The sequence below is a fragment of the Xyrauchen texanus genome, chromosome 9, assembly GCF_025860055.1.
Source record: "Xyrauchen texanus isolate HMW12.3.18 chromosome 9, RBS_HiC_50CHRs, whole genome shotgun sequence".
Classification (NCBI taxonomy): Eukaryota; Metazoa; Chordata; class Actinopteri; order Cypriniformes; family Catostomidae; genus Xyrauchen; species Xyrauchen texanus.
Genome location: NC_068284.1, coordinates 15626569 through 15639247, shown reverse-complemented (window position 1 = coordinate 15639247; position 12679 = coordinate 15626569). Strand labels below are relative to the sequence as shown.

At 43.5% G+C, this 12679-nt stretch overlaps 1 protein-coding gene across 15 annotated transcripts in view; it reads left to right on the top strand.

Annotated features, from left to right (window-relative positions):
* The window catches only part of dlg1b (discs large MAGUK scaffold protein 1b), a 145601-nt gene extending 137004 nt beyond the window's left edge, over positions 1–8597 (top strand). For all 15 annotated transcript variants that reach the window (XM_052133254.1, XM_052133252.1, XM_052133251.1 and 12 more), the window contains 4 exons: positions 4794–4966; positions 5225–5334; positions 5648–5739; positions 6896–8597. In XM_052133254.1, coding sequence (XP_051989214.1) covers positions 4794–4966; positions 5225–5334; positions 5648–5739; positions 6896–7002 — 482 coding nt within the window. In that variant the 3' untranslated portion in view covers positions 7003–8597. The remainder of the gene's footprint in view (positions 1–4793; positions 4967–5224; positions 5335–5647; positions 5740–6895) is intronic.
* The last annotated feature ends 4082 nt before the right edge of the window (positions 8598–12679 follow it).

Here is a 12679-nt window from a genome sequence, read left to right as displayed (position 1 = left end):
ACCCCCTTTTTGGTCTTGGGTCTAGGGCAAGTCGCTAATCGCCGCGGTCTTGTCAATTTGGGGACGCACCTGGCCATGACCCAAGTGGAACCCCAGATACCGTACCTCCACACGCCCAACCGCGCACTTTTTCGGGTTTGCCGTGAGCCCGCCCGCCGCAGCGATCTCAGGACGGCCCTCAAATGTTGTAAGTGCCGCTGCCAATCATTGCTATAAATGATGATATCATCTAGATAGGCAGCGGCGTAAGCAGTATGCGGTCTGAGGATCCTATCCATGAGGCGCTGAAACGTGGCTGGTGCCCGAACAAACCGAAAGGAAGCGTCACGAATTGGTGTAATACTGAACGGCGTGGTGAAGGCCGTTTTTCACGGGATATTGGTGTCAAGGGGATCTGCCAATATCCCTTCGTTAGATCCAAGGTCGAATAAAACCGAGCAGTACCTAACCGATCGAGCAGTTCATCAACACGGGGCATTGGGTATGCGTCAAATTTAGACACCGCGTTGACTTTTCTATAATCCACACAGAAACGTACAGACCCGTCGCTCTTGGGAACAAGGAGGACCGGGCTGGACCAATCGCTGTGAGATTCTTCTATTACTCCCATGTCAAGCATCGCGTCCAATTCTTCCCGAACTATTTTCTTTTTGTGTCCGGGCAAGCGATAGGGGCGGCAACGTACCACTACGCCCGGCTCGGTCTCGATGTGGTGTTGTATGATGTCTGTGCGGCCCGGTAGGGAGAGAACACGTCTGCAAACTCCTTTTGTAGTTCGGAAACCTCTGTGAGTTGGCGTGGGGAGAGGTGGTCTCCACAAGGAACCGGGTGTTAGGATTGCGGGCTTTGTTTACCTCCGGTCCGAGCTCCGCCCTCTCCGGAACTACCGTTGCCAACGTCACAGAGGCTGCCTCTTCCCTCCACAATTTCAGGAGGTTGAGGTGATATATTTGACGCGCCCCTCTATCGGTATGTTTAACCTCATAATCGAGATCCCCAACTCGTCGTGTGACCACAAAGGGTCCTTGCCACTTGGCGAGTAATTTCGAGCTCGATGTTGGGAGTAGTACAAGTACTTTATCTCCCGGTGCAAATCCCGTAGCTGAGCATCCCTGTCATACAGCCGGCGTTGGCGTTCTTGAGCCTGGAGCAAATTCTCCTGTGTTAATTGCCCCAGTGTGTGGAGTTTTGCTCGAAGATCAAGAACGTATTGAATTTCATTTTTAGCATTAGAAGGTCCCTCCTCCCAAGCTTCACGGATGACGTCGAGGACCCCGCGTGGGCGTCGCCCGTACAGCAGCTCAAATGGGGAAAATCCCGTGGAGGCTTGCGGAACCTCTCGTACTGCAAATAACAGGGGGTCCAGCCACTTATCCCAATTCCTAGCGTCTTCGCGTACGCAATTTACTGAATCATATTTTTGAGTGTTTTATTAAATCGTTCCACCAGTCCATCCGTCTGAGGATGGTACACGCTAGTGCTGAATCGACTTAATGCCCAATAGTTCGTAAAGTTCGCGAAGTGTTCGTGACATAAAAGTAGTGCCTTGGTCGGTGAGGATTTCTTTCGGAACCCCCACCCGGGAGATTATCTTGAAGAGTGCCCCGGCAACACTACGTGCTGAGATGTTGCTCAGAGGCACTGCTTCCGGATACCGCGTTGCGTAATCCACCAGGACTAACACAAAGCAATGTCCGCGTGACGTCCGTTCTAATGGCCCGACGAGGTCCATTCCAATTCTCTCGAAGGGAACCTCGATCAATGGAAGGGGGCGCAAAGGCGCTTTTGGGGTGGCCGGTGGGTTTACCAGCTGACATTCACGGCACGCCGCACACCACCTGCGGACGTCGCCGCCAATGCCCGGCCAATAGAAATGGGCTATTAGATGAAAAAGTGTTTTCCGTTCCCCTAGGTGACCGGCCATAGGATTATAGTGAGCCGCCTGGAAAACCATTTCCCGGCGGCTCCGTGGAATCAACAATTGTGTCAGCTCCTCCTTTGTTTGAGCGTCCTGCGTCACTGTACAACCGATCTTTAATAACTGAAAAATACGGATATGAAATGGCGATACCCGGCCGGAGTTGTTGACCATCGATTACTCTCACTTGGTCAAAAGCGTGCTTAAGGGTTTCATCCCGCGACTGCTCCAAGGGAAAGTCCCCCTCAGGGAACTCCCTGAGAGGAGGGGTGACCCCCTCGCCCCTTCCCTCGTCACTCGGAGCAGCCGAGGACGGCCCGGCTCCGCCTCCCTGCCAAAGCATCGCACATCACACACCTCTTCACTTTCATGCAGGACCCATCCGCACAAACTCCCTCTAATACACTTCTAAAATTCGGCCAATCAGTACCCAAGATTAGCGGATGGGTGAGGCGGGAACTAACCGCTGCCTCCACACTATGTTTTTCTCCCCGGAATTTGATCGCTAAAGTCACCATGGGGTACTTGTGAATATCCCCATGCACACACCTCACCCTCACCCGTTTAGCTGTGCCCAAAGCCCCGGGTTGAACCAAGCATTGGTGGATGGTGGTCTGATTACAGCCGGTATCCATCAATGCTTGGTATGTACCCCCCTGGATCCTTACCGGGACCCGGTACGCTCCAGCCCGTCCGGGGGCAGCCTGCGGGACATCGGAGACCCGCACCACCGTCCCCACCTCCATCAGTGGACACTGATCCCGGAAGTGGTCCGGGTCTCCGCACCTCCAGCAGACCGGCCCAGGCGCCACGGCCGCACCCGTGCTGGCGGGCGCCACCACCTGAGGAGGAGAGCGGCTGAAGGACGGGGAAGGGTTAGGCGGGTTCTCCCACGGCCGGGAAGTTGGCCTGGTGTATCCTCCACGCCTGCGGGGGGCAGGAACGGGCCCTGGGGAGAGAGCAGAGCGAGAGGGAGCAGGGGGGGGGGGAAGCAGGGGAAGACACAGGGGAAGGGGAGAGAGAGGGGGAGGGCTCATCCGCCCTCGGTATCGCCGCCAAGTGGTCCTCCGCGAGCTGAACAGCTGCCTCCAGCGACGCCGGGCGGTGGCACTGGACCCATTCCGCCGTTCTCCTGGGCAGTCGTTGCACGAATTGCTCCAGTACCACCTGATCGATGACTCCCTCGACGTCGCGGTCCCCCGCGAGCAGCCAACGCCGACAGGCGTCCCGGAGCCGTTGAGCAAACGCAAACGGGCAGTCAGACTTCTCAAGCTTCATGCTCCGGAAGAGCTGGCGATTCTCCTCCGGGCTCCGACCAACCCGTTGCAGAATGGCCCTCTTTAGGTAAGAGTAAGCCAGGAGGTTAGTCGCCGGCAGTTGTTGTGCCGCGAGTTGTGCTTCCCCGGACAGGAGAGGAATTAGACGGGCTGCCCACTGTTCGGGCGGCCAGCCCCAGATTTCAGCCGTCTTCTCAAATAAGTCGAGGAAGGCCTCAGGATCATCTGCTACCCCCATCTTCTGTAACGTGGGCGGGGGCAGCGTAGCGTGAATGTCCGGGGTCGCGGCTGGGGCCGACGCAGCCTCCTGGCTGAGGAGGCTCCGGATAGCAAGTCGGTCCTCTGCCTGAGCCCGTGTGATCTCGAAGAACCGCCGATCTTGATCCTGCCGGAGCTCAAGCAGGGATTGTTGGTGGCCTTGATGGAGAGTAGCGAGGGACTGGAGGATTTCCGCCAGCTGGGAGGACTCTATGGGGCGACCTTGTTCCATAACTCAAAAAATGTCCCGGGTTTCGGCACCAATGTGACAACCGCCAAAGGAAGGGACGGAAACAGGTGTCAGCTTAAGGGGTAAGCTTTTTATTTCTCTTGTTTACTATACACAATAACGGTGTTGTGGGGTTTTTTCCTTGGACGGGTTGTCGGGGCCCCCATGCTCCGTCACTGCTGCCCTTTTATGCTGCTCTCCTCATGTTACTGAAATTAGACACAGGTGTTAGTCATCATTTTAGCTCAGGTGTGAGCGCCCTTACCGCTTTTCTCTCCCGGACGGGCGCTTGACCACGCCCCCGCTGCCACATAAACATACAGGCATTTTAATATCTATATCTCTTTCTTTTTTTTACTCCCTTTTAAAAAAAAATCTCATTAGAAGTGATTCACAATAAATATAAAACAGCAAAAAAAAGAGAGAAAAGAATCAAAAGCACCCAAAAATAAAAGTGTCGGTAATAAGAGATTATAAAATAATACAAAAATAATAAATAGGCCAAAATATGCAAGCAAGCCTAGTTAAAATCATTAATATATTATACAGGTACTGTTATCAAATTACCTCACTATTTTGTTTAATTTCTGCAAGTGGATCATATAAATATGTTTTATTTGCATTTCTTATCTAATTTTGTGTCAAAATGTATTATTCTTTGTCAGTCCAATCAAATAATGGTTTAAAAAGATTCAAATATTTGTAAAATATTCAAATATTGTAGTTGACCACAACCTGCCTTCCATTAAGAAATACATTCATGTCCAACTCCACATTTAATTTAAAGCAAATTCATTTAGATGGTAATAGTGGGATGTAGCAGTTCAGATAAGATAATAATGACATATCACATGTACGTTTTCCAATTGTGCCTTGCTTTTATAAGTATGTATTTTAAAAAATATTCTTGTATTTGTTACTTTTTTGTGTGATTTATTCAGAATACATTACAGAATACCTTTAAGAAAGATTATTCAGTATTCAACCCAGAATACTTTCTTAAAATATTCTGCCCAAACCTGTGTGCACACAGACTACTGATGATAATTGATGAGAAAACAACCATGAATTTAGTACGTAAATGAAGCTTATGTGCTGTTCTCTGTTTCAGATACAACAAGGCCAAAGCGGGATTATGAGGTGGACGGGAGAGACTACCACTTTGTTGTGTCCAGAGAGCAGATGGAGAAAGATATACAGGAGCACAAGTTTATTGAGGCAGGCCAGTACAACGGTCACCTGTACGGAACCAGCGTGCAGTCTGTCAGAGAGGTGGCCGAGAAGGTGAGCTCACTCACACATTTATTGTTCTGCATAGGAACTATTTTTACTACCATTGCCAACACCAATTTGATCATAAAGGATATATACATTACATTTTTAGAACAATAAAAGATTTTATTATTTTTATCATTTAGCTCAGCATTGGTTTTTAGATGAAGACATAAAATATAAATGAGATACCTGCACAATTGCTGACAATAGTTTTTAATGCATAGTATGCATCCTTATTACTAACCATATTTGTGGTGATTTTCTCAGGGCAAACACTGCATTCTAGATGTATCAGGCAATGCTATAAAAAGACTGCAAGTGGCTCTGCTTTATCCCATCGCTGTTTTCATCAAACCAAAATCAATGGAGAACATCATGTAAGTACAAGCCCAGTGATCAAGCTAATGCTTAGAGAGAGAAATTTGTCCAGAAAAACATATTTGTTAAAATGTCACACTTTATCTCTGACTATTACATTACTATTGTATTTCTAGAATAGATTATGTATTGGGGATCCTCCTTTCTTCTGTATGTTCCATTGTGTGTCATATGCTATAAACCTTACCCATTCAAACCCACTTTAATAAGGCAGTATGCAAGAATCACTAATCTATAAATGTTGTGTAAAGAAACACATTGAAATGAGTGTAATGTGTAATTAGAGTGTAATGCTGTGTGCTGTTTCCTCAGGGAGATAAACAAAAGACTGACAGAGGAACAAGGCAGGAAGACATACGACAGAGCCATGAAGCTGGAACAGGAGTTTATGGAGCACTTCACAGGTCTGTGCGTCTCTCTCCTACAGACTTCAGGAATAACAGCCAAACCAAACTCTGAAACACTGAACCAAAGTGCTGTCATGCCAAACTACATATTCTCAAAATATACTAATCAGTGGGTTGTGTGAATGAATTGTCGGTCTTGAGAATGCCTTGTATAGTTAGGTGGGTTAAGGTACATATCCACCAAACACCAGTCAGGCATGTTTCTTAGGAATATATGGACGCAAAGCACAGTCCTTTAATAGGGTAACTGACATATATTCAACAACAATATAATTGTTATTACACAAAACATTGTCCTCACAAAAAACAGAGACTTATGGGTTATGTACAATAACATTAATAATACTTATAGCAGACTATTCGTCCAGCAATAATTGTCTTTAAAAATGTATTGTTGTGGTGGTAAATTTGTTACAAAAGCGGTGCTTAAACCATCCATCCTACCCATCTCTACTGTCATTTTGAAGATCAAATCTTGGATCACCGTTATTAGTGACTGTAATCAGTTTATGTACAGTACTGTCCAAAAATTTTAGGCTGTTAAGATGTTTCACAAAAACATTTGTCTTAAGATGGTTATTTCGTCAGTTATAGTGTGTCAAAGGAAATATACATTTTAGAATCCCAAATATTCCCATTGTGTATAGAATAGAAAAACAGGGAGCCCTGCAACAGATGGCATGACCCCAACAGAGACCCCTACTGAACATCGAGTCAGTCTGGGATTACATGAACAGACAGAAGCAATTGAGAAATAGAACTGTGGCTACTCCAAAAGAGGGCATCACTTCCACTCCCAGATAAGGTTAGGGAAAGGGTTAAGCAAGGGGCTTCTATATCTTTAATGGCAGTTTGGAGCTCCCACCCCTTTTTGGAGCAATGACTTCAACTTTATCCTTCTCATTTCTTCTCAGGGTTTAATGGGTGAAATGCAAAGCTTATAATTTTATAAAACCACTTCAGTAATTTTTCTGTTAAAACTCACATATTATTTAAACTGTAATTCTTTTTTAAATCGTAGTATTTTACTACAGGCCTTTTTAGGGTTTTAGTGTTTGTTGACATAATGCCACACATGCTGTAGATTGAACTTGAATTGGACCCAGATAATTCCTTTAATGGTGTTCTCACTGTGATCCTCTGTGTATTGCAGGCATTGTTCAGGGGGACACTTTGGAAGAGACCTACGATCAAGTAAAACAGATCATTGAGGAACAGTCTGGGCCATACATATGGGTACAGTCCAAGGAGAAACTATGAGCGCCTTCATGAGTTTGTCATCCCTCTCTCTCTCTCTCTCTCTCTCTGCCTGGTTTATTTATTGATTCTGTCCATTTTTTTTATCTCAGTTGGGCTTCTCCAATTGATAACTTTCACTGAACAAATGAATTCCTTAATCCAACAAACTTCTCAGTTTAATCCTACATCATCACCTCCTGACTTCTAGCTCTTCAGTAGCTATTTAAAGTGACAAGGATCTGTCCTCCTCAGATCTCCACTGCTTCTATGCCAGACCAGCATCTTGTTTACCAGAGTTTTGGAAACGGTACAGTTCCTTAATGTTTAAGGGAGGTTACTTTGTAAGGAAAAAAAGTTATGTGGATTTTCTGATGCAAGTCTCTCTTTTTTTATTTTATTGTTCAATTATTTGTTCTTTTCATGTGAGATGGTAATATGGAGCTCAAGTCTCAGGCATTGGATTCATGAAATGGTGAAATGCAAAACAAAAAAAGCAAAACTTTGCACGTTATAGCTTTTACGACAATGTGTTCTTTGGCCCTCTTCCTTATTGTTAATTTCCACCTAAGTTGTCTTCTTTTTTCCCCTTGACTGTTGTATTGGCATGCTTATTGTTCTCCTCATTCTAAATGTCCGCGTCATGGAGCTGTTGTGTTTAGATGATGTCGCCCTGCACTGGTATGAGACATGTGCTGCCACCGTTAGAATGTTGGAGTCTACAATCAGTGTCTTACACAGAGTATGTGTTTTCAACACTTTGATTTACATTTAGGAAAGTCTGCCATTTGTAAGGTAATGATATTTTAAGAGATGTCTTCACATATCATTGGCAATAAAATGCCAGCTCGTATGTGGAAGAAATTTATTGTACAATGAGATCTTAACAGATATTTCACCCTCCATAAACTGCCTATTTTGTTATAATAAAAGTCTATATTGAGCTTTACTTAAGCACTATTATGATGGGAGTTATTTTCTTGACATTGTAAAATGTATATTAGAGCAAGAGATTTAAATGAAATAGTATGAATATATATTTTTCCTTCTTCTGTTACTACCCTTTGTTTATTTTCCTACACTAAATCAAACAACAAGAAACAGGGCAGTGAGGGGACTACATTTCTATGTGGACAGGAAATAGAGACTAGCGGATCATTAATCAGCTAGTTCTCTGCCTTCATCTCCTCACTCTGCCCACCAATTCAACATTGTCTGCTCAAGTGTGCTACATCAGAGTCATTACTGTGTGGAGAAGGTGCTCTGTCCATCCCCCCTCTCAGACACCAACCGTCTCAGCTGGAAGAAAAGATTGTCCGGGCTAATAAAGCTTCGGTGCAGGGCTGATGCTGGAAGCTCCACAGAGACTTGTCTTTTTCCAAAGCCGTCCTGGGGAGGGGTCCTGCCTGCTCTTCCTTTGACATGATTGTTTTCTGTACTAAGACTGCTTGTTCTACCAGCTCACCACTTCTGCTTTTTAGGGACATTTTGGGACTGGAAAAAAAAATGTAAATAACCTACTGATCTGATTCATTCCATTGATGAAATCGAACAAGAGGAGAATGGCTAATTCAAGACAAATAAAACTAAATTTTTCTCATACAGCACAGTGCTGGTGTGAGTGTTCCTTAAGATGGAGGGCTGATGTATATATGTTTAAACTGTTATTCTGTGCAGCTGTTTTGGGACCAGGCTTTAACTTTTAGTGACTCTTACTAACACCAGTGTTTCCACTCTTTTCAGTCATTAGAGATTACTGGTTAAAATTGAGATTTTTTTTGCACTCAAATGAGCAATTTCTAGCCAATTAAATATTTTAGAGCTATGCAACTAGAACAATTTATATTCACCATAGAAATGTCTATGACTTTACTATTTAGCTTTAAGATTTTAAGAATGGGACATTCAAGTGTTCAAGCTATCAAAACATTTCCTTGAAATTTGTTGCAAGAGTTCTGATACCCATTATCACTGCATAATTGTTGGAGTGAAATAGTTTTGATACAACAGTTTTATTATCAGAAAGTAAATAGCGAGCAACTGACACAATATGGCAAGCTGTTTTTATTTTTGCTCCAACAGCAATAGTTTGGTTACATCATTGAAAACCATAGCGATATAATTCTATATAGTGAACGCGTGACACAAACAGTGAAATGTATGAAATATCAGCACCCTTGGAACATCACTTGTCTAATCAAATTAGTGAATCTGAGCAACATTAACTGTTGTATAAATGTGTTTGTTTTTTCAGACATTGGGTTTTAAACGTTTGTACATACTCCGTAAAGCCCTTGAACATTAGATATACGTATATTCACAGATCAGCCACAACATTAAAACCACCTGCTTAATGTTGTGTAGGTCCCCCTTGTGCCACCAAAACAGCTCTGACCCATCGAGACATGGACTGCACAAGACCTTTGAAGGTGTCCTGTGGTATTTGACACCAATATGGTAGCAGAAGATCCTTTAAGTGCTGTAAGTTCTGTTGGTCCAGCATATCCCATAGATGCTCAATTGGATTGAGATCAAGGGAATTTGGAGGCTAAGTCAACACCTTGAACTCTGTCAAACCATTCCTGAACAGTTTTTTTTTTTTTTGCGGTCTTGCTGAAAGAGCCACTGCATCAGGGAATTCGTTGCCATGAAGGGGTGTATGTGGTCTGCAACAATCTTTAGGTAGGTGGTACGTGTCACAGTAAAGTCTACATGAATGCCAGTACCCAGGGTTTTCCAGCAGAATATTGCCCAGAGCATCACACTGCCATCACCGGCCTGCCTTCTTCCTATAGTGCATCTGGCTGCCATCTCTTCCCCAGGTAAAGGACACACACGCACCTGGCCATCCACATGATCTAAAAGAAAACATGAGTCATCAGACTAGGCCACCTTCTCCCATTGCTCCATGGTCCAGTTCTGGCGCACATTGTAGGTGCTTTTGGCGGTGGACAGGGGTCAGCATGGGCACTCAGACCGGTCTGTGGCTGAGCAGCAAGCTGCGATGCACTTTGTGTGCCGACACCTTTCTATCATGGCAGCATTACGTTTTTCAATAATTTGTGTTACAGTAGCTCTTCTGTGGGATCGGACTAGCCTTCACTCCCCAACTGCATCAATGAGCCTTGGGCACCCATGACCCTGTTGTCCTTTCTTGGACCATTTTTGGTAAGTACTAACCACTGCATACCAGGAACACCCCACAAGACCTGCCGTTTTGGAGATGCTCTGACACGGTCATCTAGCCATCAAAATTTGTCCCTTGTCAGTCACTCATGCTAATTTTTCTGTGAACTGACTTCACTTGCTACCTAATATATCCCACCCCTTGACAGGTGCCATTGTAACGTGATAATAAATGTTATTCACTTCACCTGTCAGTGGTTTTAATGTTGTGGCTGGTCAGTGGAGATATACACTCGCCTAAAGGATTATTAGGAACACCTGTTCAATTTCTCATTAATGCAATTATCTAATCAACCAATCACATGGCAGTTGCTTCAATGCATTTAGGGGTGTGGTCCTGGTCAAGACAATCTCCTGAACTCCAAACTGAATGTCAGAATGGGAAAGAAATGTGATTTAAAGCAATTTTGAACGTGGCATGGTTGTTGGTGCCAGACGGGCCGGTCTGAGTGTCTTAACGACCATTCCACAGGTGCATGTTCATTAACTGTTTATGGTTCATTGAACAAGCATGCAAAACATTGTTTAAACCCTTTACAATAAAGTTATTTGGATTTTTACTAAATTATTTTAAGTTTTTTTTTAAAGGGAGGACAAGTAAATTAATTTTTGTGGTAATCAACATTGTCACAAAAACTCTAGATTGAACTTAACTCTTTTGAACCCAGAATATTTCTGTGACATCAGGCTATCATACTTAATGGATGTCCCATAAACCACTTTGGTGCTGTGAACTTCAGATCTTGCACTGTCTCTTATCTTCAGGGTGCTGAACAAAATCACTGCAGTGTTTAAATGCCTGACCGAATATGTGATGGGCAATAATGAGATTTCTGCACGCTGATTCCAATTCATCATAATCGCATATTATAGTTTATTTGACCAATCACATGGCACTTCCACATTCATATAATCAACACCTTTATAATCTTTACAGTGTTATTCAATAAAACAAGTTTATAAAGGTCCATTTAACAACAGCCTGATGATGCAACTGACAGCAAAACATTCAGCAGTCTGTAATGGCGGTGTCTTCAGGTTCCACTGCCACAAATGTCAAGTCTCTTCTCAGTCACTCGATTCACTCGTCGTCATTTTTTATCTTTTATGTGTCTGCTGGCATCTCTCACCCCCTCTTTAACCTCCTTCACAAACGTATTCCGTAGCCTTGTAACTCTCCGACCCAACTCGTGCGCATCTCTGGGCATCTTTGACGTCTCCTCGCGTATCTGGCGGACGGTCTCTGAAGCGAGCAGCTTTGTTGATGCGTCTTTCCCGGCTATCTGTGCTCTAGTGATGGCGAAGGCTGTGATCTGCGCGGCCCGTCTGATGGGTCGAGACTCTGCGAGTTTCTCCACAACTTGAGCATTATTTATCAAGGCATGCAGTATCTGCCGCAACACCATTTTGGACCTGCTTTACAAACACCGACATTACATTATTTATTTTTTTGGCCTTTATCTGACTGTTTTTAGTATACATAGATTAAATATATTTTGTTGTTATGTAAATAATAGATTACCTCCAATAAGTTCAAGGTCCCCAATCGACTACTCTGCACTTCGTTAAGTGAGACTTCTTCAACGCGGCCTGCAACCGGAAGGGTTTGTGCACCACAGTGCGCCCAACAGGCGTGGGGCGGAATCGATTTAAAGGAATATTACGGGTTCAATGCAAGTTCAGTGAACTTGGGTTCAGTCGGTAGCATTCGTGGCATAATGTTGATTACCACCAAAAATAATTTGATATATACATGATTTCAGTGTGATAAAATTGCTTACTATTTTATGACCTTTTCTGTGTAGAGTTGTCATCAGGGATGGATTACCAATGGGGCCAGTGCCCACGGGCCCTTGACTGCACGGGGGGCCTGGGCTTTAAGATCAGCAATGACCTTAATGAAACCATCAACAATGAAAACGTCATAATTCCTCCCTGGTTTTCATGACAATGTGAGGTCAACAAACCCTAAAATGTCTGTAAAAATTACAATTAAAACAACTTTACAGTTCATATAATAGTCAAGTTTTAACAGAAGAATTAATGTAAGTGCTTTTATAAAATGAAAGATTCACATTTCTGCCTTTAAACCCTCCAAAAGTTGGCCCCCAAAAATTCACTTCCATTGTGTCTCATTTTAACCTCGATTGTTTTACATTATTTTTAATTTTATTTATTTTCTGCCGACTGAGATTAACTTACATTGAACTCTGAATATACCTTTAAATGTGTAAGGCAGTAATTAATCATTAAAAAATTATGTAGGGAGTTCATGTTTAATTCTTATAATCCTTATAATTTTTTTTTTTTAGCTATCTTGGATTTCAACCACTACATTTGCAGTGTTATTATCAGAACCTTGATCTAGCTGCAATAAAAATAACCTTGATAACTGTAGGCCAGGAATAATTTGTATAATAGTGAGGTGTTTATTTATATTAATAATGCTATCTTTTTTCCTTTTTTTTTTTTTTTTTTTTGACTGTTGCCATGCATTTTAGTTTATAAAAGATCT